The sequence below is a fragment of the Rana temporaria genome, chromosome 2 (assembly GCF_905171775.1).
Source record: "Rana temporaria chromosome 2, aRanTem1.1, whole genome shotgun sequence".
Taxonomy (NCBI): Eukaryota; Metazoa; Chordata; class Amphibia; order Anura; family Ranidae; genus Rana; species Rana temporaria.
Window position 1 is genome coordinate 69,023,742 of NC_053490.1, and position 24,467 is coordinate 69,048,208.

At 46.2% G+C, this 24,467-nt stretch overlaps 1 protein-coding gene across 2 annotated transcripts in view; it reads left to right on the plus strand.

Moving 5' to 3' along the window:
* The first annotated feature begins 426 nt into the window (after positions 1 to 426).
* The window catches only part of WDFY2 (WD repeat and FYVE domain containing 2), a 131,039-nt gene continuing 106,998 nt past the window's right edge, over positions 427 to 24,467 (plus strand). Inside the window, exon 1 of one of the 2 annotated variants that reach the window (XM_040340332.1) lies at positions 427 to 657. In XM_040340332.1, coding sequence (XP_040196266.1) covers positions 521 to 657 — 137 coding nt within the window. In that variant the 5' untranslated portion in view covers positions 427 to 520. The remainder of the gene's footprint in view (positions 658 to 24,467) is intronic. The other variant, XM_040340333.1, reaches the window with a different exon arrangement.

Here is a 24,467-nt window from a genome sequence, read left to right on the forward strand (position 1 = left end):
TTGTTTCCATTGACTTCTATTCTTTTATTTTTAAATGTATTTATTTAATGTGTTGGCTTAAAGAGTATACAAAGCACCTAGCACTTTTACGAACACACACCTGTCACTTCAAAGAGCAGCGCCATACCCACTATCCCTCTAAATCCTCCTATAAGACCTTACCCAGGTAGAACACCCCCAAAATTGCTCTCCAAAGTAGTGCTAAAGCACCTGGAAACTGGCCCAGTGTCTAAAGTGTTTGGGTTTGTCTTGCAGAAAAGGTGGTAACCCTAGGAGGGGACCATTACACCTCACTGCATAAGTCTTCTATCTCTCATGTGTATTGTCATCTTAGGTTATCACAATGAAGATGAACACAGAGTGGGTGGGAGTGTCTGGAGGAGTGGCGCGTTCGGTCAGCTGACAACAACAACAGAGTGGGTGGGCGTGTACGGAGCGGTGACGTGCTCGGTCAGCTGACAGGGGGCTGCGGAGCGGTGTATCCGTGCTGGGATTCCTCGTTCTCCGGGGACAGGACAGGATGGCCGCCGAGATCCACTCCCAGCCTCTGACCCGCAAGCCGGTGTTGCTGAACAAGGTGGAGGGCTCGCAGGACGTGGTGAACATGGCGGTGATTGTACCCAAGGAGGACGGGGTGATCAGTGTGTCTGAGGACAGGTATGAGCTCCTCCTCCCTCCATCATCTATTAATGAGCCCCCCCGGGCTCGGGTTCCCTGTCCTGGCTGTGTCCGGGGTGTAGGGTGTCTGTGCTGGCACAGCTGTGCACTATGATCTCCTATGACTCATGCACGCTCTCTATGTGGTCGCTCTTAGCAACCTCACATCACATCCTATGAAGCCTCATGTCACTTTCTGATGGAGATCCTCTGTCCCCTGGATGGTGGCTCCTCCCACACCTCAACATGCTTATGGTGGAGCGCTGCTTGTAATATTGGAGAGAGACTTTTATCTCCTATTGGGTGTAGTAATGTGGGGGTTATAACCTCTGCCAGGTAATTTTTTTAAACATGTACCGATGAGTCAGCAAGATCCGCAGATCGACAGATCGAATGATAAAGTCCAAATTAAATTGATCATCAAGTCAAAATGTTTTTTAACCTTAAAGCGGAGCTCCTTCTATAGAAAAATAAAAGTCAGCAGCTACAAATTATGCAACTGCTGACTTTTACTGTAAGGACACTTACCTGTCCGGGGATCCCGCAATGTCGGCGCCCCAGGCCGATCCGTGTATTGCAAGTAAGGGGCATTTCCCTTACAGGCTTCCCACTGAACATGCGCAAGCCACACTGCGCTTTGACGGGTCCCGCCGTTTTCTGTGACACACGCAGCTCCCAGAAGGCAGCGGGGCCCCCGGATATGATGGAGCAATCTTACCTGGAAGTGGGAGCGGGTACCTGTCAAAACCAGATACCAGTCCCCCCCCCCCCCTCCCAAAACATAGGGTGGAGCCCAGCTTTAATGTTTATAACCTCAGTTGTTGTAACCCCTCACATATACCCAGTGCTAGGGTTGTCCCTATACCACTTTTTTAGGACTGAGTACAAGTACCGATACTTTTTTTTTTATGTACTCGCCGATACCGAATACCGATATTTTTTTTTAAATGTGTCCCCAAACATATTGCAGCCATGTCCCCAAACATATTGCAGCCATGTCTCCCCCCCCCACATATCCAGCCATGTCCCCCCCCCCCATATCCAGCCATGTCCCCCCCCCCCCACATATCCAGCCATGTCCCCCCCCCCCCCACATATCCAGCCATGTCCCCCCCCCCCCACATATCCAGCCATGTCCCCCCCCCCACATATCCAGCCATGTCCCCCCCCCACATATCCAGCCATGTCCCCCCCCCCACATATCCAGCCATGTCCCCCCCCCCACATATCCAGCCATGTCCCCCCCCCCCCACATATCCAGCCATGTCCCCCCCCCCCCCCACATATCCAGCCATGTCCCCCGTACCTAAATGATGCCGCTGCCGCGTTAATCACCGCGCGGGTAACATTACAGTCGGCTTTCGTTTGAATAGCTGTTTTCCCTGCCGCGCTGTGTATAGAGACACTCCCCCTTGCTCGCGATTGGACAGATCCGTCCACATTCGCTGTCACAATTTGAAGATGGTGTAGCTGTGGTGTAGCTGTGCGGGGCTCTACTCACACATCTGCGTCATTGATTTACAGATCCCTGTAAATGGGAGAACTACAAGTGCTGACAGCCTTTGCTGACATTTTGTGGCTCTCAACGAACTACCAGGGCCCTGTTGTGCACTCTGAGGGGGTTATATACTAAAGGCTAATCCACTTTGCACTACAAGTGCACTAGAAATTGCACTGAAAGTGCACTTGGAAGTGCAGTCGCTGTAGATCCGAGGGGGACATGCAAGGAGAATACAAAACAGCATTTTAGCTTGCACATGAATGGATGATAAAATCGGCAGAGCTTCCCCTCATTTCAGATCTACCCCTCATATTTACAGCGACTGCACTTCCAAGTGGATTTGCCTTTTGTAAATAACCCCCTGAGTATAACCTCACTTCCTGTGAGTGTGTGACTGCCTACTTGTACAAGCAGACTGCTTACACAGAGTGTGCAGGAGGCTGGAATTACACCCATGAAGTGCTGAGCGTGGGTACAATGCTTTTCAGTTTTCTAACACAAAAAAAATATAATTTTTTTTTTTTTTTTTAAAGGTGTCCTTTTTAATAGCACCTTAATTACCACAATACAGCCTGAGGGCCACATCTAGTCCTCTACAACAGTGGTCCCCAACCTTTTTGGCACCGGGGATCGGCTGCGTGGAGAAAATTGTGCCAAGGACCAGGGGGGGGGGGATTTTTCGCGGGCAATGGCTGGTGTTAGCGCTTCAATCATCCCGGGACCATGCTTGATATGGTGTCAGGGTGATTGAGGCACATTTTTTCTATTATTACATTGTAGTAATAAATTAAATAGTTCAACTCACCATAATGTAGAATCAGTGGGAGCCCTGACGTGTCACTTGCCACTGTCGCCTGCTACCAGATGTGGATAGTCACTTGCCACGCTGCCTCTCACCAGATGCGTAATGTCACTTGCCACATGACCTGCCACGCTTACTGCCACAAGATGTGGATTGCCACGTCGCCTGTCACCAGATGTGGAATGCCACTTGCCACGTCACCTGTCACCAGATGTGGAATGCCACTTGCCACGTCACCTGTCACCAGATGTGGAATGCCACTTGCCATGCTACAAGATGTGGATTGCCACATTGCCTGTCACCAGATGTGGAATGCCACTTGGCACGTTGCCTGTCACCAGATGTGGAATGCGACTTGTCACGTTGCCTGTCACCAGATGTGGAATGCCACTTACCATGCTACAAGATGTGGATTGCCACATTGCCTGTCACCAGATGTGGAATGCCACTTGGCACGTTGCCTGTCACCAGATGTGGAATGCGACTTGTCACGTCACCTGTCACCAGATGTGGAATGCCACTTGCCACGTCACCTGTCACCAGATGTGGAATGCCACTTGGCACGTTGCCTGTCACCAGATGTGGAATGCGACTTGTCACGTTGCCTGTCACCAGATGTGGAATGCCACTTACCATGCTACAAGATGTGGATTGCCACATTGCCTGTCACCAGATGTGGAATGCCACTTGGCACGTTGCCTGTCACCAGATGTGGAATGCGACTTGTCACGTTGCCTGTCACCAGATGTGGAATGCCACTTACCATGCTACAAGATGTGGATTGCCACATTGCCTGTCACCAGATGTGGAATGCCACTTGGCACGTTGCCTGTCACCAGATGTGGAATGCGACTTGTCACATTGCCTGTCACCAGATGTGGAATGCCACTTGCCACGTTACCTGTCACCAGATGTGGAATGCGACTTGTCATGTTGCCTGTCACCAGATGTGGAATGCCACTTGCCATGCCACAAGATGTGGATTGCCACATTGCCTGTCACCAGATGTGTATTGCCACTTGCCACATTGCCTGTCACCAGATGTGGAATGTCACTAGCCATGTTGCCTGTCACCAGATCAATAAAGCATAGCTTTATTGATCTGATCCCCCTTCACTGGTTCAGAGGCAATCTGCGCCGGCAAGTTTCACACAGCGAGGGGCTGCAGGAGAGCGGTGATGCGGGCAGTGTGAGATGATGTCATCTCTCTGCTCCCCGCCACATCTCTGACACAGACAGGCACTGGCTTTGAGGGCGGAAGAGCGGTGATGGGGGGGGGGGCGGAGAGAGATATCATCTTTGCTTGCCCGCTCGCTTTTTCCCATCCACACAGTGCTCTCATGCCAGTGTTCTGCGGGCATTATGCGCCGGGGGACAATTCTCGGCAGGACACCGGCAGCCCAGCATCTCCCTTGCCGGCCGCCCGCCCGCACCGCCTGCAGAAGCGCCACGGCCCGGTAGTGGGCCGGGGACCGGGGGTTCACGACCCCTGCTCTACAAGATTTTACCTGGCCCATAGCAATTCTGATGCAATGAGGGGGGGGGGGGGGGCCCTGATGTGGGGTGGGTGGGTCACTCTGGTACAGGGCTGCACAGATACCGAGCATTCGAGTACCGAGTACTCGTGCAAATGCTCCGATAACTTTGTGGTGCGATTTGAACCCCTTACAAAATGAATAGGCTCAAATCGCACTACAAAGAATCGCATTTGATTTGCACCGGAATTTGGCCTGATTTCTGTCTAAATCGCATGCGGTTTCCCACATCCCTCTTGTGTGAACCCAGGCTTGTCATAGTGACTTCAGCCTTGGTTCACACAGGAGCAGTGGGAGAAATTGCATGTGATTTGTACAGAAATCACACTGCATTCCTGTTCAAATCGCATGCACTTCTCTGCAGTGTGATTTGAGCCTATTCATTTTCTAATAGTGTTGGGTTTGAGGTTCCTTACTGTTCTATAATATCGGCTCCTACTGGGTTCAAGGTAATCCTTGTTTCTTTTACTGTTCTGAGAATGTATCAGTCTATAGTAAATTGTTACACTTTCAATGTGACGTTATTGTTGTTTGTCTACTTTGTAATTCTTATTCTGCAATTACCTACTTGCAGCAGATCTCCAGCCAAAAATAATAATGAAAAAATGAATTGGCTATGAGGAGTTTCGGTCCCCTGTGGAAAAATAAAAACAGCCACTCATCTGTCCCCCGATCCAGGGGGGTGCTCACCCTAGTCGGTCTCACCCGCTGTCTTCAGTCCCCGGCGTCGGCATCTATGTTATGGCCACCTGGCTGGGACAAATTTTGGCTTCACAGCCAGTTGTGCTGCGCATCATGAATGATGGGTGCAGTCTTCTGGGACATGTCGGTGTCCCAGAAGACTGGGGAAGGAAGAGAACGTCTGTTTCCACGGTGGTCAGAATAGAAGTGGGAAGCTGATGCCCGCTCCTCAAACGAGTCCTCAAAACAGAACTTCCCCTTCTGGGTGGAACTCCGCTTTACCTCTTGTTGGTCAACCAGGTGGGTGGGCCTTGACCAGTCATAGTGGTCACATGGTCAGGAACTCTTCTGCCGCTTCCCATCATTCAGAACCCATCAAAGGGTCGGGAGGCATTGGCTAGATTACCTTTTGCTGCAGTAGTTGCATACAACTCAGAGCTGAGCCCTGCAATACTGCATTTTCTTTCTTATTTTTTCTTTTTTTTTCATTTATTCTTTATTTCTACTTCTTCTTTTTTTTTTTTTTTTTTTTCATACAGACAGGAGTAGATGGCCACAGTACATATAGGCATAGTGGCATCCCACAAATATCTAGATGAGCTAAAAAGTATAATGGCAACCAGTTATACAATTCCCAGTTTTGCAAATCAGGGTTTTTTATTTTTTTAGGCAAGGCTGCGACTCCCGGCCTCGTGGACTAGGCCGAAGCCGCGGCCTCGCCTAAAAAATCCTGCCCGCAGCTCCTCAGGACTGCGCGGTGTCAGCGCCGGTCCTGGGGAAAAAAAAAAACGAACAAATCAATTTTTGGAAAATATGAATTGATTTGACCTACAAACTCGATTTTTAAATCAAAACAATTTTTTTTTCCCCAGTCCTAACCGCAAAGCCGAAGTACTACGTTTTTGACACTATATGTCCTCGACCTTCCTGGTAAAATTATCGGCTAGCATCCTTCATCCCACTTTCTCTGAGCCCAGACTGTTAAGACCCATGTCCAACCTGTCACTGGACAGTGAAGGATAAGCATCACAGTAATGATCTCATCTCTCTGTCACTTTGCTTTCCCCTCCAACCAGCATTCTATTGACGACTTGTGCTGTTTCTTCCTTTGCCACATGAGCAGCACCCTATGCCAGTGATGGCGAACCTTGGCACCCCCAGATGTTTTGGAACTACATTTCCCATGATGTTCAACTACACTGCAGAGTGCATGAGCATCATGGGAAATGTAGTTCCAAAACATCTGGGGTGCCAAGGTTTGCCATCACTGCCCTATGCTTTCATTTAGAATAAGGGATTGTTTGCACCCGTGCTAATATGTGCTTGGGCAATGGTGTCCATTGTGTATGGGATGATGGTACAATGCAAAGCACTGTCTACTGTGTTTGTTTGTTTTTTTGACATGTTACAAAATGGCAATTTTATTCACGTGTATGCACTGCAGCGTGGTGACACGTGGTAAAGGAGAGTGAAATTGCATGTCAGTTATGATGTGGGCAGAAAGAAAACAATTGCTTTGCATAGATCGACAGAGATGGTGTGAACAAGCCCTGAAGATTTTATGCACTGTGAGAATCCTATTTTTTTTTTTTTTTTTTTTTTTAAAAGCCCTGCAAAGTAAAAGCATAATGTGATAGTATGCATCGCACATTATGAAATGATTGCCTTAGAACACAGGTGTCAAACACAAGGCCCGCGGGCCGAATCCGGTCCTCCAGGCCATTTCATGTGGCCCTCGCACCTCTCCTGCAGGAGAGATGCAGCCCTCCTTTGGTCCTCCTCCAGACTCACAAACATTTGCATGGGCGCAGCGTATGTGAGATACACTACGCTGCTGTAACTTACTTTTCCCAGCTTCGAATCCACAAAGAATTTGCGCCGTAAGTTGCGGCGTAGTGTATCTCTTGCGGCGTAATGACGCGCAATTCAAATGCGGCGAGTAGGGGGTGTGTTTCATTTAAATGAAGCGCGTCCCCGCGCCGAATGAACTGCGCATGCGCCGTCCCTAAAATTTCCCGACGTGCATTGCGCTAAATTACGTCGCAAGGACGTCATTGTTTTTGACGTGAACGTAAATGGCGTCCAGCCCTATTCACGGACGACTTACGCAAACAACGTAAAACTTAAAAATTTAGACGCGGTAACGACGGCCATACTTAACATTGAGTACACCACCAGATAGCAGCTTTAACTATACGCCGAAAAAAGCCGACTAGAGACGACGTGAAAGAATGCGATGGCCGCTCGTACGTTCGTGGACCGTCGGAAATAGCTAATTTGCATACTCGACGCGGAAAACGACAGGAACGCCACCCAGCGGACGCCGAAGCATTGCATCTAAGATCCGAAGGCGTACGAAGACGTACGTCTGTCGGATCTAACCCAGATGCCGTTGTATCTTGTTTTGAGGATTCAGAACAAAGATACAACGCAGGAAATTTCAAAGTACGCCGGCGTATCGGTGGATACGACGGCGTACTCTCTTTGTGGATCTACCCCCTAATTTCTGCTTTCAAGCAATGCATCCAGCTTCTTCCCAGCAGCAGCATAAGGAAAGGGGGTGCACTGTGATGTAAGGGAGGGTGGGGAACTCGACCTTTGATGGTGGGGTGGCTCTTGACATCTAATGTAAGGGGAGGGGATGCGCTGGACATCTAATCTTACACATACAACCGGCCCTCTTGAGGGCAATCATAATGTTGATGCGGCCCACGATGAAATTGAGTTTGACACCCCTGCCTTAGAACAAATCCCTGCACCGCATTTTAGTAAATATAAACTGCTAAATACCTTTTCTCATCAGCAGTATATAGCAGTCTTGTGATTTCTATTCGTTCCTGGTTAAGCTTGTCGGAGGAGTTTTTATACTGCACTGAACTGCCCTATTGGAATACAGGACCCCTGACCCTCTGTCTAGGCACATGCACTCTCCAAAAAAAAAAACCCCTCTAGCAATACACACCAAACTGAGCATGTGCAGCCTGACTCCAGTAACTGTGTCTTATCCAGACTTGTTCTGGAGTCAGTGGAAGAAGGGGAGGATCTGTGCATGCAGGATCAAACACCCTTTTTACACAATGCAGAGGATTAACCCCTTGGGTTTCACAGTGAGTATAACAAGCATACTTTACTGCATCTACACACTGATTTTACTGTTATGGGTTTAGTAACACAGTTCACCATTACAAGAAAATACCCATTATCAGCAGATTGTGGGTGCTATGAAGGGCTCTCACGGACTCTGTAAGCGAAGGAAGCATCAATAAACTACCACAGTGCTCGACAGCACTGTGATAATTCATTGAGAACTACAGACAACCGCAAAGGGTGCCGGACCTTGTTTTCTGATTCACAGAACACTGTGAATGGATGATGCAGTCGGTGGGTGGAGCCCCGCACGGCTGCGTCTTTTACAGATTGTGACAGCTAGCAGGAGGGAGAAGATCCCCCCCGCATTAGCTGTCAGACTTGGGGGTTTGGGGGTACCGGGGCCAGTGCATCTGTAACATGTTACACCCTGAATATGAATGTAACATGTTACAAAAGATGAACTTGTCCTTTTAAAGCCTAATACCAGGTGTAACAGGAGTCACTTTTGGGCACAGATTGAGCCAGGAAATAAAGGGACATATGTTGGATTGTTTTAACATGGACAGTAATCCACCATACATTCCTTAATGTCTGCAAAGAATATTCTGACCCGACCGGTCAATAATGACTCATTCAATGCTTAGCCCAGGCTAGTGAGTTGTTAAATGAGGCTGGCTCCTGAAAGGCCTTAATTGTGTGATAACACTGTTTAAAGCCCATTGATGCTCAGGTGTGAATACATTTCTGTCGGAGACAGACCGTCTGTTTAAAGATGTGGATTGAGGGGAAATCATTGTGTGATGGTGTTTTGTTTGAATTCTGTTAATGAAGGAATGTGACTTTTCAGGTGGAGTGATTATGTCATGTTAATTATAGACCGGCGCCAAAATGTCTGGAATGTTTAGCAATTAGCCCATCTGAAGGTGTATTGAAGCCCCCCCCCCCAGGGTGTGATGTGTGGGTGGAGAGTTTGATTGTTCCTTTCATGCTTGAACTGTATATAAACTTGAGAGCTAACCATTAAAGATGTCTTTCATATATTTTGAAACCAGAACCCAGAGCTGTGTGTCTCGGGTATTCTGGGAAATGGGATGGATCGGGTCCTGTTGGTTGGAGTGTCTGATAAGCTGTTGTGGTTGATGGATGGAAGGTCATAAACGGTGGTGACCGTTACACCAGGCAACATTCATTTTATGTGGGGAAGAGCGCAGGTATCACCAGGGTGGGAATTCACAATCGGCTATATTGAGGGGAATTTACAATGACTGGAGCGCACAGAATTTGTAGAATCTGCTTTTGTCCCATCGCTGGGAATATGTAGAATAATTCTTGTGGTAGGACTGTGCCCGCGCTGTAGGGGTTAATTGTTTTATCCAGGGGAGACGGGAAATATTTGCATACCTAATCCTTTGTTTCCCTGTTTGTTTGGGTTACGTTCCAGCAGGTGCTGTTTTGTCGACGCGGTTCCTACAGGGACCAAAGCTGGTCGTGGTATATGGCAGCCAAACTGACTACAGGAGTTATAGGCATGCAGTGTGTCAGTATGGTATCCTGTGTCAAATCGGCTTCCAGAATAAAACGGGAAAGGGGGGAACTGGCAGGATCACCAGGTATTTCAGAATAAAGGTGCTAATATAGAGAGCAGGCTACACTTACCCACATCGGCATGCTAAAACAGACACACATGTGATATACATTTTTGTGGTACCGTTCACTTTGAAAGAAAGGGTCCCCAACCTCCGGGCACTGACCGGTACTGGTATGTTGCCTGTTAAGTGGGCCGCGGTCGCACAGCAGGAGGTGAGCCCTAGACCATTAAAGGGGTTGTAAAGGTTTGTTTTTTATTTTCTAAATAGGTTCCTTTAACCACTTAAGCCCCGGACCATTTTGCAGCTAAATGCCCAGGCCAGGTTTTGCGATTTGGCACTGCGTCGCTTTAACAGACAATTGCGCGGTCGTGCGACGTGGCTCCCAAACAAAATTGGCGTCCTTTTTTCCCCACAAATAGAGCTTTCTTTTGGTGGTATTTGATCACCTCTGCATTTTTTTTTTTTTGCGTTATAAACAAAAATGGAGAGACAATTTTGAAAAAAATGCAATATTTTTTACTTTTTGCTGTAATAAATATCCCCAAAAACATATATAAAAATAGTTTTTCCTCAGTTTAGGCCGATACGTATTCTTCTACCTATTTTTGGTAAAAAAAATCGCAATAAGCGTTTATCAATTGGTTTGCGCAAAATTTATAGCGTTTACAAAATAGGGGATCGTTTTATTGCATTTTTATTAATTATTTTTTTTGTACTACTATTGGCGGCGATCAGTGATTTTTTTTTTTTTCGTGACTGCGACATTATGGCGGACACTTCGGACAATTTTGACTCATTTTTGGGACCATTGTCATTTTCACAGCAAAAAATGCATTTAAATTGCATTGTTTATTGTGAAAATGACAGTTGCAGTTTGGGAGTTAACCACAGGGGGCGCTGTAGGAGTTAGGGTTCACCTAGTGTGTGTTTACAACTGTAGGGGGGTGTGGCTGTAGGTCTGACATCATCGATCGAGTCTCCCTAAAAAAGGATCACACGATCTATGCAGCCGCCACAGTGAAGCACGGGGGAAGCCGTGTTCACATACAGCTCTCCCCGTTCTTCAGCTCCGGGGAGCGATCGCGACGGAGCGGCTATAAACGAATAGCCGCGCCGTCGTCCCGGATCGCTCCCCCCGCGGGAATCCGACCGCCGCATGTAGCGGGGGGGGTCCCGATCGGACCCCCGACCCGCGGAAAGGCAAGGACGTACCTGTACGCTCATTTGCCTGTACGTGCCATTCTGTGGACGTATGTGTACATGCGGCGGTCGGGAAGTGGTTAATATGCGTTTTGGCAGCTCCCACTCTCTCTCCCGATCTGCCACTGTTTGGTATTTAAAAAAATAAATAAACACGTCATACTTGCCTACTCTGCAGTAATTTTGCACTAAGCAGCCCAAATCCTCCTCTTCTTGGGTCCCCCGCCGGTACTCTTGGCTCCTGCCTATTGCCCCATAGCAAACAGCTCACTATGGGGGCTCCCGAGCTGCTGCTCTGTTGATCCATTCACACATGGAGCACAGCTCAGCCCCGCTCCCTCCTCATTGGCTCACCGGCTATGATTGACAGTAGTGGGAGCCAATGAGGAGGGAGAGACCCGGAAGTGCAGCATCTCTCGTGGACGTTGCTGGATCGGGATTGTGTTCACAGCGGATTGCTTTTCCCAGAGTGGCAAGGGGGACAGCTTCCACCTGCTGGATGCCTCTTTTGACAGCCAAATAAGCTTTTCAATTGGAATATCTCACTGCAAGCTTATTGTTGGGTTTGTGCTTTCAACATAGACAGGAGGATCTTTTTTGCCACAGCTTTTGTACACCCTCCCCCTATGGCTGCCTTTTGCAGCTTAAACTGGTTGTAAACCTCAGACATGAAGTATGAACAAAGCTTGTCCCGATCCAGAGCATTAAGTGTCATTTTCGGCAGACCAGATAGTCGCCGGAGTCTCTATGGTCGTTCGGAAGCCAGGCGTAATGTTATGACGTCACACCCGGCCCCTGTATTCAAACAATCGCCGCCGCCTCAGCTTGATTTTAGGCTTCCCAGTCTAGAGGTGAGATGTGGGGTCTTATTGACCCCAGATCTTACTGCACCTGTCATGCCAAATTCCTATTACAAGGGATGTTTACATTGCTTGTAATGGGAATAAAACTGATCAACTTTTTTTTTTTAAGTAAAATTAACAAAAAATAAATGTTTTTTCTTAAAGCGCCCCTGTCCCTGTGTGTTCGCACGCAGAAGCGAAGACATATGTTGGTCCCGCCCACATATGGAAACGGTGTTAAACCACACATGTGAGGTATTGCTGCAAACGTTAGAGCGAGAGCAATAATTTCGGCCCTAGACCTCTGTAACTCAAAGCATGTAACCAGTAAAATAATTGAAAGTGTTGCCTATGGGAATTTTTTTATTAATGAAGTTTGGTGCCATTCCACGAGCGTGTGCAGTTTTGAAGCGCGACATGTTAGGTATCTATTTACTTGGCGTAACTTTATCTTTCACATTATGCAAAAATATTGGGCTAATATTTGTAGCTGCTGACTTGAAATTTTTTGTGCGGAGACTGGAGCTCCTCTTTAATGTATTTTAATGCCGCTAGAACAGGATAGAGAATGAAATGGGGAAGTGGGTTTTTTTTTTTTTTCATTCTTATGTCAACTGAACATCGAACTTCAAACCTTTGACCTCTCCCCAGTCGCTCGTGTTTTTTGCTCTGTATCATGTTTTCTCTCATTACGAAATATATACAGTATATCGTGGTGTGATTTTATAAATACATGAAGCAATGCTCACAGCTTGTCCAGTAATGCACTATACTACATTATAAAAACACTGTTTTTGTAAAAACTATTTCAAGTGCCGATTTTTTTTTTATTTTTTTTATTTTCAGTGCAATGCACCGACCATTGATTTAGACTCCTTTCACACTAAGGAGCTATAACGATAAAAATAGCACCTGCAAAGTGCCCTGAAAGTGCGCCTCCCTTCACGCTGGAGCAATGCGCTGGCAGGACGTTAAAAAATGTCCTGCTAGCAGCATCTTTGGAGCGGTGAGTATACCACTCCTCCACTGCATCTTTGCAATGCATGAATCTATGTATTGTAATCAGTAATCAGTGGCGGTGCTGTTATCTTTCCTTGTGCAGGATGACTGGTCTTGTTTCCGCCCCCTTCTGTATGTTACTGTTTGTGTTTCGTCAGAATTGGTAACGGAAGTGGCGTTCCGTCGCCGCCATCTTGCTACACCCCGCACTCCTCCACAGTAAAGATACTCTGAGAAGGGGAAAGCGGACATCTTGTTACACCCACCAGAGTTTTGCATTTTACACTTATATTTAACAGTAAACTGAGTTTATATAGTGAAATCCAGTACTTAGAAGTCCGTCTGACTGTTATGATGTTGAATTTTAAAAGCAGCGGCAAGCCTGCTCATCTCGCAGGTTTGCTAATCTGACAGAAGTTTGCTAACCAGTCAGACGGACTGGTTAGATATAGAAAGTATTCAGGTGGTTGTCATGAAACTATTAGATTACAGTGCCTTGCAAAAGTATACCCCCCCCCCCCCCCTTGGCTTTTTACCTAATTTGTTACATTACAGCCTTTAGTTCAATGTTTTTTTTTATCTGAATTATATGTGATGGATCAGAACACAATATTCTAAGGGCCAGATTCTCAGAGGAGATACGCCGTCGTATCTCTGCGTCCGGCCGGTCGTATCTATGCGCCTGATTCTTAGAATCGGTTACGCATAGATATCTGTTAGATCCGACAGGCGTAAGTCTCTTACGCCGTCGGATCGTAACTGCATTTTTAAGCTGACCGCTAGGGGCGTGTATGCTGATTTACGCTGCGAAATATGTAAATCAGCAAGATACGCGAATTCCCGAACGTACGCGCGGCCGACGCAGTAAATTTACGCCAGGCTTTTCCCGGCGTATAGTTACCCCTGCTATATGGTGGCGTAAGTGCCGCGTACCAATGTTAAGTATGGCCGTCGTTCCCGCGACGAAATTAAAAATGTTTGCGTAACTCGTCCGTGAATGGGGCTGGACGTAATTTACGTCCACGTCAAAACCAATACGTCCTTTCGGCGTATTAGGAGCAATGCACACTGGGAGATTTCCATGGACGGCGCATGCGCCGTTCGTGAAAAACGTCAATCACGTCGGGTCACAGAAGATTAACGTAAAACGCGCCCCCCTGTCCCACATTTGAATTAGGCGGGCTTACGCCGGCCGATTTACGCTACGCCGCCGCAACTTACGGAGCAAGTGCTTTGAGAATACAGCACTTGCCCGTCTAAGTTGCGGCGTAACGTAAATCGCATACGTTACGCCGCCGCAAACATACACGCTCCTACGAGAATCTGGCCCTAAGTTGCTCAAGTAAAATTTGAAAAATATATACATAAAATTTTTTTCCGAAAAAAATAATAATTGGCATGTGCATATGTATTCACCCCCTTTGGCTGGGTTCACACTACTACACTACTTTCATCCTACTTTGCTCTGTGTTCAATGTTTCCCTATGAGAGCGTCTTGTAGCGTCCTACACAAGTCGGTCCGACTTTGAAAATGCTCCCTGTACTACTTTTGGTCCTACATTGATCCTACTTCAGGCCCATTGAATATCATTGAAGTCGGACCAAAGTAGTATCCTGTTCATGAAAGTAGGATGGATGTAGGACCAATGTAGGATAAATGTAGGACCAATGTAGCAGAGCAAAGTAGGATGAAAGTAGTGTAGTAGTGTGAACCCAGCCTTTGTTATGAAGCCCAAAAAAATCTCTGGTGCAACTAATTACCTTCAGAAGTCACATAATTGGTGAAATGATGTCCACCTGTGTGCAATCCAAGTGTCACATGATCTGTCATTACATATACACACCTTTTTGAAAGGCCCCAGAGGCTGCAACACCTAAGCAAGAGGCATCACTAACCAAACACTGCCATGAAGGCCTAGGAACTCTCCAAACAAGGGCTGATGATGTTGTTGTCAAGTACAAGTCAGGGTTAGGTTAAATTTTTTTTTTTTCCAAATCTTTGATCTCTAGGAGCACCATCAAATCTATCATTACCAAATGGAAAGAACATGGCACGAACCTGCCAAGAGACGGCCGCACACCAAAACTCACGGACCGGGCAAGGAGGGCATTAATCGGAGAGGCAGCACAGCGTAACCCTGGAGGAGCTGCAGAGTTCCACAGCAGAGACTGGAGTATCTGTACATAGGACGACAATAAGCTGTACGCTCCATAGAGTTGGGATTTATGGCAGAGTGGCCAGAAGAAAGCCATTACTTTCAGCAAAAAACAAAATGGCATGTTTTGAGTTTGCGAAAAGGCATGTGGGAGACTCCCAAAATGTATGGAGGAAGGTGCTCTGGTCTGACTAAAATTGAACTTTTTGGCCATGAAAGAAAACGCTATGTCTGGCGCAAACCCAACACATGACATTGCCCAAAGAAAACCATTTTTCAGCAGTCTGGACTGGGAAACTGGTCAGAGTTGAGGGAAAGATGTCTGGTGCTAAATACAGGGATAATCTTGACAAAACCTGTCCCACTCTGTGTGTGATTTGAGGCTAGGACGGAGGTTCACCTTCCAGCAGGACAATGACCCAAAACGCACTGCTAAAGCAACACTTGAGTGGTTTAAGGGGAAACATGTAAATGTGTTGGAATGGCCTAGTCAAAGCCCAGACCTCAATCCAATAGAAAATATGTGGTCAGACTAAAGCCTTGTGCACATGATCGGATTTCCATCAGACAAATCCATGGAATTTTGTGCGAAGAGCGTTGGCTGTGAACTTCTGCATACAGACGGCAGAACTTTTTCAGCCAACATACACAAAACTACGTTGTTTTTCAGCTCTATAGCGCCACCCTTTGGGCAACTTTTGCTAATGTTGTCTGATGGTTAGCATGGGTTCGGAGCATGAGTGTTTTGTACTTTGGATTTTATTTTGACGGACTTGTGTACACACAAATGGATAACCCAACGGCACACATTTGTTGTCGGAAAATTTGAGAGCATGCTATCCCACATTTGTTGGAAATTCCGACAACAATTGTCCGATGAAGTGTACATACGGTTGGATTATCCGACAAAAACCCTGCCATCGCACAATTGTTGTTGGAAAATCTAAACGTGTGTACGGGCCTTTAGATTGCTATTATCAAGCGCAAACCATCCAACTTGAAGGAGCTGGAGCAGTTTTGCAAGGAGGAATGGGCAAAAATCCCAGTGGTTAGATGTGGCAAGCTCATAGAGACTTATATAATTTGGAGCCGTGATAGCCGCACATTGGCACATTGGCTTTTTCTGTTAGTTTTGTCCTATTTGCTTCACAATAATAAATAAATAAATCTTCAAAGTTGTGGGCATATAAAGTAAATGATGCAAATCCTAAAACAATCCATGTCAATTCCAGTTTGTGAGGCAACAAAACACGAGACGGGGGGGGGGGGGGGGGGGGGGGGTTTATACTTTTGCAAGGCACTGTAAAAAACTGGAAGAGATGGTTTCTGAATAAGAAATATCAGTTTATATGTTTAAAAGATTACGCAGAGACTGTCTGTTGGCATGTTGTCCACCTGTCGTGGCCTTCAGATATAAGGCCCCTTTCACACGGGGCAGTCTGCAGGTGCGATTCGCTTGCTTGGCAGGGATCTCTTCACTGATCCCTGTTGAGCAGGTGGATGACAGGTCTGTGTCTGGTCAGCTTATGCAGAGCAGACATGGACACAGACCACTCTCCTCTATGGGTCGGCGGGTGTAAATGGACCGCCTGTCCTTTTACACCCGACTACCATTCGATCCACTGGATGGATGACGAACGTATCCCAATCTGTCTGTTTTTGGTAGATCAGATGTACACATGTCTATTTACACCTGCCGCTTCTATAGAGATGAATGGAGGTTCTGATTGGGTCTGCCTGAGAAACTGAGAGGTGGACCCGACTGGCACTTCTGTGTGAAAGCGGCCTAATCAGGGGTGGACTGACCATTGAGGCTCTCGGACACTGCCCGAGGGCCCCATGCCACTAGGGGGCCCCATCAGGGTTGCCAGGCGCAATAAAACCAGGGACAGTATGTAAAATTCTGTGTGTGTTTTTTTTTTTTTTTTTACATCTGTCCCTGATATGTCCGAAACCGACATGCTTTTGATGTGAAAATCCTGAGATTTTAGCTGCACTGCCTCCTGGAATGGTGGCCATCTGTAAGCCCGGGGGGCCCCAAAATCTTCTATTGCCCGGGGGCCCCATGAGTTGTCAGTCCACCCCTGGGCCTAATAGACACCCCGCCCCCCCGCCAGTTGTCAAAATAGGGGGGGGAAATTGCGGTCGTTCAGGGCTTCGGCCTCATCATTAATTCACAGTGCTCTGTGAATGGAATACAAGGTCCATCAGCCTTTCAGCTTGTAGTTTTTCAATGGAAAAACACATTACTGTGAGCACTGTGGTAGTTCATTGAGTCTTTCTGTCAGAATGTATTGGCTTCCTCGTATGAGCAAGCCGGTACACTGACAGGTCTGCAGGAGACCTGCATGGCTGATCACTGGTGCAATGCTTTACAGGCCCCCAAAACAAAAAGTAATGCACTTTGCACATTTTGTTTTGCAGGAAAAAATAAATAACTTTTTTTATTTTATTTTTTTTGTCAAAAGGCAAACTTATCCTTTTTTTAACCACTTCCAGCCCAAGGACATCATATGACATCCTGGACTTTCAGTGGGGATATCTGAATGATGCCTGCAGCTACAGGCATCATTCAGATATCCATCTCTTCAGCCGGCGAATCCCTGCACCATAAGAACGATCATAGCGGCGTTTCCGCCGCTTGATCGTTCTTATAGGCGGCGGGAGGGGACGCCCCCCCCTCCCGCCGCCATCCGGTGCTTCTCCGGGCTCTCCCGTGCCATCGGAGAAACAATCCGCTGGCGTCCGATGGAAACCATAGAGTAGACTGGTGACCAGATGGTCACCAGTCATCTCTATGATCGTCGGAGGCCCGGGCGCGATGTTATGATGTCACGCCCGGGTCCCGGTATGTAAACACAGCCGCAATTGTGGCTGAAAGCATTAGATCGGTGAATTTTTTTTCACCGATCTCATGCTTTCCAGCCTGGAGGAGAGATGTGGGGTCTTTATTGACCCCGCATCTCTCCATAAAGAGTACCTGTCACCAGGCCCGGACTGGGACAAAAAATAGGCCCGGGCATTTTAGACTGAGCAGCCAAGTTTTCCAGGGACCCGGGGGGGTGGGTATTTTCGCAGGGGGTGGCTGGTAACGGTCCTCCACACTGTAATGTGCAGGGACGCTGTGATATAAAGGGGACTGCACTGTAAAGGGGCACTGCAATGATTACAGTGCAGTCCCCTTTATATCACAGCGTCCCAGTCCTATTGTGGCCATAGAATGCTAGTACTGTGTCTCCTATTGTGCCCACACTGCCCAGTGACACTGACCTGCTCTCTCTGGTGGTCCTGGACAGCGTGGCGTTCTTTGTCTGGTGGTGCGGGTACAGCGTGACTCTCTCTGGTGGTGCCGGTACAGCGTGGCTCTCTCTGGTGGTGCCGGTACAGCGTGGCTCCCATGGCTCTCTATGGTGGTGCGGGTACAGCGTGGCTCTCTGGTGGTGCGGGTACAGCGTGGCTCTCTGGTGGTGCGGGTACAGCGTGGCTCTCTGGTGGTGCGGGTACAGCGTGGCTCTCTGGTTGGTGCGGGTACAGCGTGGCTCTCTGGTTGGTGCGGGTACAGCGTGGCTCTCTGGTTGGTGCGGGTACAGCGTGGCTATCTGGTTGGTGCGGGTACAGCGTGGCTCTCTGGTTGGTGCGGGTACAGCGTGGCTCTCTGGTTGGTGCGGGTACAGCGTGGCTCTCTGGTTAGTGCGGGTACAGCGTGGCTCTCTGGTTGGTGCGGGTACAGCGTGGCTCTCTGGTTGGTGCGGGTACAGCGTGGCTCTCTGGTTGGTGCGGGTACAGCGTGGCTCTCTGGTTGGTGCGGGTACAGCGTGGCTCTCTGGTTGGTGCGGGTACAGCGTGGCTCTCTGGTTGGTGCGGGTACAGCGTGGCTCTCTGGTTGGTGCGGGTACAGCGTGGCTCTCTGGTTGGTGCGGGTACAGCGTGGCTCTCTGGTTGGTGCGGGTGTACAGCGTGGCTCTCTGGTTGGTGCGGGGGTACAGCGTGGCTCTCTGGTTGGTGCGGGGGTACAGCGTGGCTCTCTGGTCGGTGCGGGGGTACAGCGTGGCTCTCTGAGTTTGGGGGTTCTGAGTAATTTTCTAACAAAAAATTTATGATTTATGCATGTAGGAGAGAAGTGCCAAAATAGGCCCGGTATGGAAGTGGTTAAAGTTGTTTTCTTGTGGTTCTTACACCTTTGCCACACGGTGGAGCCACGGACATCACTGTGCTGTTTTTCAGTTTAGCTGTTCTTACTTCCTGAATCGCCCTCATTTGACAGAGGATATGATCATTCATTGTACAGTAGGCAGGATGAAGGCAATGAGGTGACAAAGCCAAACTAAGAAATAATGGTAACACAAAAACCTGGGGAATGCCCAGGAAAAAACCAAGCCTTCTTACCGACCAGCTTGTAGACAACCAATTAACCTGTCTAACTGTATGTGTTAATCAGGGGTTTTGTCCGTACGCATTTGCAAACGCATGTGTGAGCCTCAGAACCACTTCACGGCACCCTGGAATCTGTGGTCCTAACACTTAAGAAATAATGGTGTACCTTGTCTAGCTGTCCAGCATGGCACAGGCATGTGAATTCCAAGACTGGCTGACTAAAGTTACAAATCCGTCATTTCCACACACAGAAGGCAGAGGAATAATTATCAGTGTTGGTGGTCAATGTGAGGAAATATCCTCAGTGTTGGGGTCGGTTAGAGGAAACCACGCTATGGCGTCAGTGGTTATTAGGAGGACAAAGTCGGCATGATTAGTCTGTGGCTGAAAAAATTATCGGCATTGGTGTTCAATGGGTAAAACAACTATGCAATGTCCCTGTGTCGGTGGGAGAAGTAATGTTTTGGCATTGGTGGTCATCTAGTGCCTTGGTGTTAGTGGTTCAGTGGGAGGAAAAAATTTACCAGAGAGGTAGCCACTGGGTGCAGGGCCGATCCGACCTATAGGCTCACTATGCAAGCCGCTTAGGGCCCCACAAAGCTGCAAAGGGCCCCCCAAATTACTAGAGGCCCGCCTAATGAGAAGTCATTTTCGGCCCCTCCCCCCCACTTCTCAGCTCACTGGCTGCATGGGAGAAAAGGTAAGAAGTCAGCACCCCCCCCCCCCTTCTCAATTTAATGCAGTGTTTCTCAATTCCAGTCCTCAGGCTCCCCAACAGGTCAGGTTTTCAGGATTTCCCTCAGATGAAAAGGCTGTGGTGATTACTAAGGCAGTGAAACTGATCAAATCACCTGTGCAAAATAATGGAAATCCTGAAAACCTGACCTGTTGGGGGGGCCTGAGGACTGGAATTGAGAAACACTGATTTAATGTAAGATGTCATTTCCGACAGCAGAGCACCCCCTCCCCCCCGCTTCTCAACTGTAATCTTTAATGTGACATGTCACTGTCGGCAGTGCCCCCCCCCTGCTTTTCAACTTTAATGTGACATGTCATTTTGCTTAGGGCCCCAGAGAGGTCAGGATCGGCACTGACTGGGTGGGAAAAATGTCACAGCATCGCTGTATATTCTGGGATATTTATACATATTGTAAAGTCGGAACTCCTGATTTTTGAATACACGTTTCAGGTCCGTCTCAGAAACCACAGCAAACTGGCGAGGAATGTTTTAAAGCTAGCCAAAAAAACAGTGGATCAGCAGCCATGATTACTGTGGTCAATTTACATAGGGGGACATAGGAACAGGCAGGATCAACCAGGTTTTATACAGCATAGAAAGAGACAGATTAGACCTAACAAGCACTTTGCTGTTTAACCTGCTGTAACCATTTGCCGACCGGGCCATAGCCAAATGACAGCTACAGCGTGGTCGTCTAGTCCGAGGAGGGCATCCATGGATGTTCCTCCCGAACTCGTGCTTCCAGCGTGCACCCTGGGATCGGCGTAAAGGGCCGATGACGACAGTGCCCCTTTATCACGTGACCGGGTGATCACGTGTCAACAAACCAGTGCATGTCCAGTTCGGTACAGTGTGTGAGGAGGGAACAGTGTGTGAGGAGGGAACTGAGGCAGCAGCGTTGTGTACTGGATCTGAAGTACCTACAGCACTGATTTGTGCTTCATTCGTGCCACATCAGTGCTCAGGCTGTGTAAAAGTTGGTGAGTTTGAAAAAAGACGAAGTCCAGCCTGTGTGTGTGTGTGTGTGTGTGTGTGTGTGTGTGTGTGCGCTTTTATGTCAGTATTTCTCACACGTTGTGTCGCCATACTCAGGAGGAATAGCAGAATGTATTTTGGGGGTGTCATTTTTGCTATGGGTTATAAATAGAGGTCGACCGATATATCGGTTGGCCGATATATCGGCCGATATTTGGCGTTTTTAAATTAATCGGCATCGGCCGATTTGTGCTTTAAAAATGCCGATTTAAACTTCAGCACCGCGACTTGCAAAACGCTTCTGTAATAGAAGTCAATGCAAGTTGCCTGAAGCTTCCCGTAGAAGACCTTCTCTCTCTCCTGGGCAGCCTGCCAAGTTTTAGAAAAGATACAATGTTGCTACTTATCAATGAACTGAACTCTGTGTAGGAGAATTCTCAGTTTAACCATTTAAAGGCTAAATCTTTTTTGATGCTTACAAGTAAAAATCCTGTATTTTCTGCTAGAAAATTACTTGGAACCCCCAAACATTATATATTTTTTTTTAGCAGAGACCCTAGGAAATAAAATAGCGATTACTGCAATATTTAATGTTACACGATATTTGCGCAGCGGTCTTTCAAACACATTTTTTGGGGAAAAAAAATATACTTTAACAAAAAAAAAATAAACAGTAAAGTTAGCCCATATTTTTTTTTTCATCACCTGTTTTTGTGTTATATATATATATATATATATATATATATATATATATATATATATATATATATATATATATATAATGTAATACACAAAAACAGGTAATGAAAACTTTTGGACGAAAAAATAAAAATATGGGCTAACTTTACTGTTTAGCCCAAATGCGCCTGAAAAATCGGCTTAACATATCGGCCCAAAAAAATCGGCATCATAAATCGGCTATAGGCCGCCGCGATTTCTAAATATCGGCATTGGCCAGAGAAAAACCCATATCGGTCGACCTCTAGTTATAAATACCTTATAAATAAACCACTTCTGTGTAACAAAAAAAAAAATCTAAATAAAAAAAAATTGTGGAAAAAAATTACGTGCTCAAAAGATTCATTATGCCTTCTAGATTATGTGTTGGGGTTTTTGCTTCCCAAAATGGGATCATTTTTGTAGGAGTTTCCATTGTTCTGGTGCTCCAGGGCCTTCAAATATGTTATGGGTAGTAGACGCGCTTCGTTCCAAATTTGTTTTTCAACTAAATTTGACAGGAAATCTTCAAAATAACGAATTTGTCCGAAAATTCCAAAATTTGTAAATTCAAAAATGGAAATGAAAATCTGAAAATTCAATAGAAGAAAATACTAACTATTAAATTGGAGATATTGGAATTTTCTTTTCAATTGGACTGTTAGTGAACGCAATGAATACGCATTTATCCGAAGTTACGGATTATCTGAAATGACTACCGCATATTATTACAGTATTATTAATTTGTTACATTCATTTATATATGGCATTCGTTATTTTGGATAATTCATATCTTTTGGATACATTTTTGTATTTTTGTTGCATTTATAAACAGCCAAATTTGAAAGGAATTTCCAATACCTATGATTTAATAGTTATTATTAGCTGGTTATTTTGGATTTAGGAATACCACATCTAAACAAATAGAACATAACGAATTAGAATTTTTCCGAAGTTACGAATTTTATTAAAAAAAATATGTTTTTTCGATCATAACGAATGATGTGAAAATCGAAAATAAAAAACGCAAATGAAAAGAAAACACATTTTTCGGCAGTGCACATGTCTAATGGGTAGTCAAGAAATTAAATGTATAATTTTATAAGCATTGGGTGTTTTGGAGATGGTGAAAGAAGCTGCAGGGGAATACTGTGTAAGGCCCCTTTCACACTGGGGTGGTGAGTGCGTCGGCGGTCAAGTGCCGCTATTTTTAGCAGTGCCTTACCTTCAATTTCTTGGTGCTATTCGGTCGCTAGTGGGGCGCTTTTACCCCCCCCCCCCCTTAGTGGCAGATAAAGGGTTAAAACCACCGCAAAGCACCTCTGCAGAGGTGCAAGTGACAGTTCTGTAAAGCAGGTGCATAGGGAGCAGGAGTTAATGTATATGCCTTGTTCCTTTTATGAAACTGATTATTGGCTTTCCTCTTTTCATTGATCACACATTAGAGAGAGCTGAGCAGCAGATGAGATAAACACATAGCAGTAGATAAAAAGATCATGACTCCCAGCCCAAGTGATTACTAACAGCAGGTCACCCTAAGGTGGGAAGAATTGAGTCCATTACTTTCAAATTATATTGATCTAGCGTATAGAGATAGAGATTATATATATATATATATATATATATATATATATATATATATATATATATCTCTATCTCCCAGTATGTCAATGGTACTGATTTAGGATATTCTAATTTTTATTAAAAGCTATTTTTATTAGAAGACTAGTTCTTGTATATGTCCCAGAAAACCACTATTTACTTTCCAGAATGCTTTGCAGTTTCACAGGGTCCTAGAGTGTTGCCATTGTTTTTCTTTTTGATATACAGCCAGAGCTTTTTTTTTCGGGCATCGTGCTATTTATTACCATAGCCTTTCAAATGCTTTAAAACTGGTCTGTCTCCCCAAAACTAAGAAGCCCTGATACATGCAATTCCACATGCTAATCTTAAAACATCTTCAACGTTAATTCTGTTACTTGCACAGCAAGAACGTGCCACTGATGTCATTGGTGGGCCTGTACAGAAAATATGGAAGAAGTCTGCTACTGATGATGTCTACTTTTTTAAAATAGCAGCACGAGTTTACCAGAGAATAAGGAATGTAGCCATATCATGTGGGAGCACAGTATAAAATGGGACATACAATATTGATTAGATGTATTCATTTGGCAACAACTTATTTTAATAATGCTGGCTTTTTCAAATGTGAGAGGGCCTTTAAAATACATTTTTGCTGCTTTGCGGCCTAGAATGTAGACGGACAAAACGGAATCAGAGTTGGAAAAGATCACCTCACTCCTACAAATGACCTGTAAATTCAATAAGGTGCAGCTAATCACCTTCTTAATAGTATAAAACACCATTTAACTTTTAATTGTGATCAGCTGTGGTCATTTTTGATTAGCTTAGAATGAAAAGAGCTTTTCTGGAGCTTTTCCGTGCCAAGTAGTGCAACTGAAACAATCAACTATGGGTGGGAAGGCACTGTCACTGGGATCTCTGGGATAAAGTTGTGGAAAGGCACAAGTCAGGCAATGGATACAAAACATTTCTGACGGTTTTACTAATGTCTGGAAGCACAGTGATTTCTATTAACCCTCCTGGCGG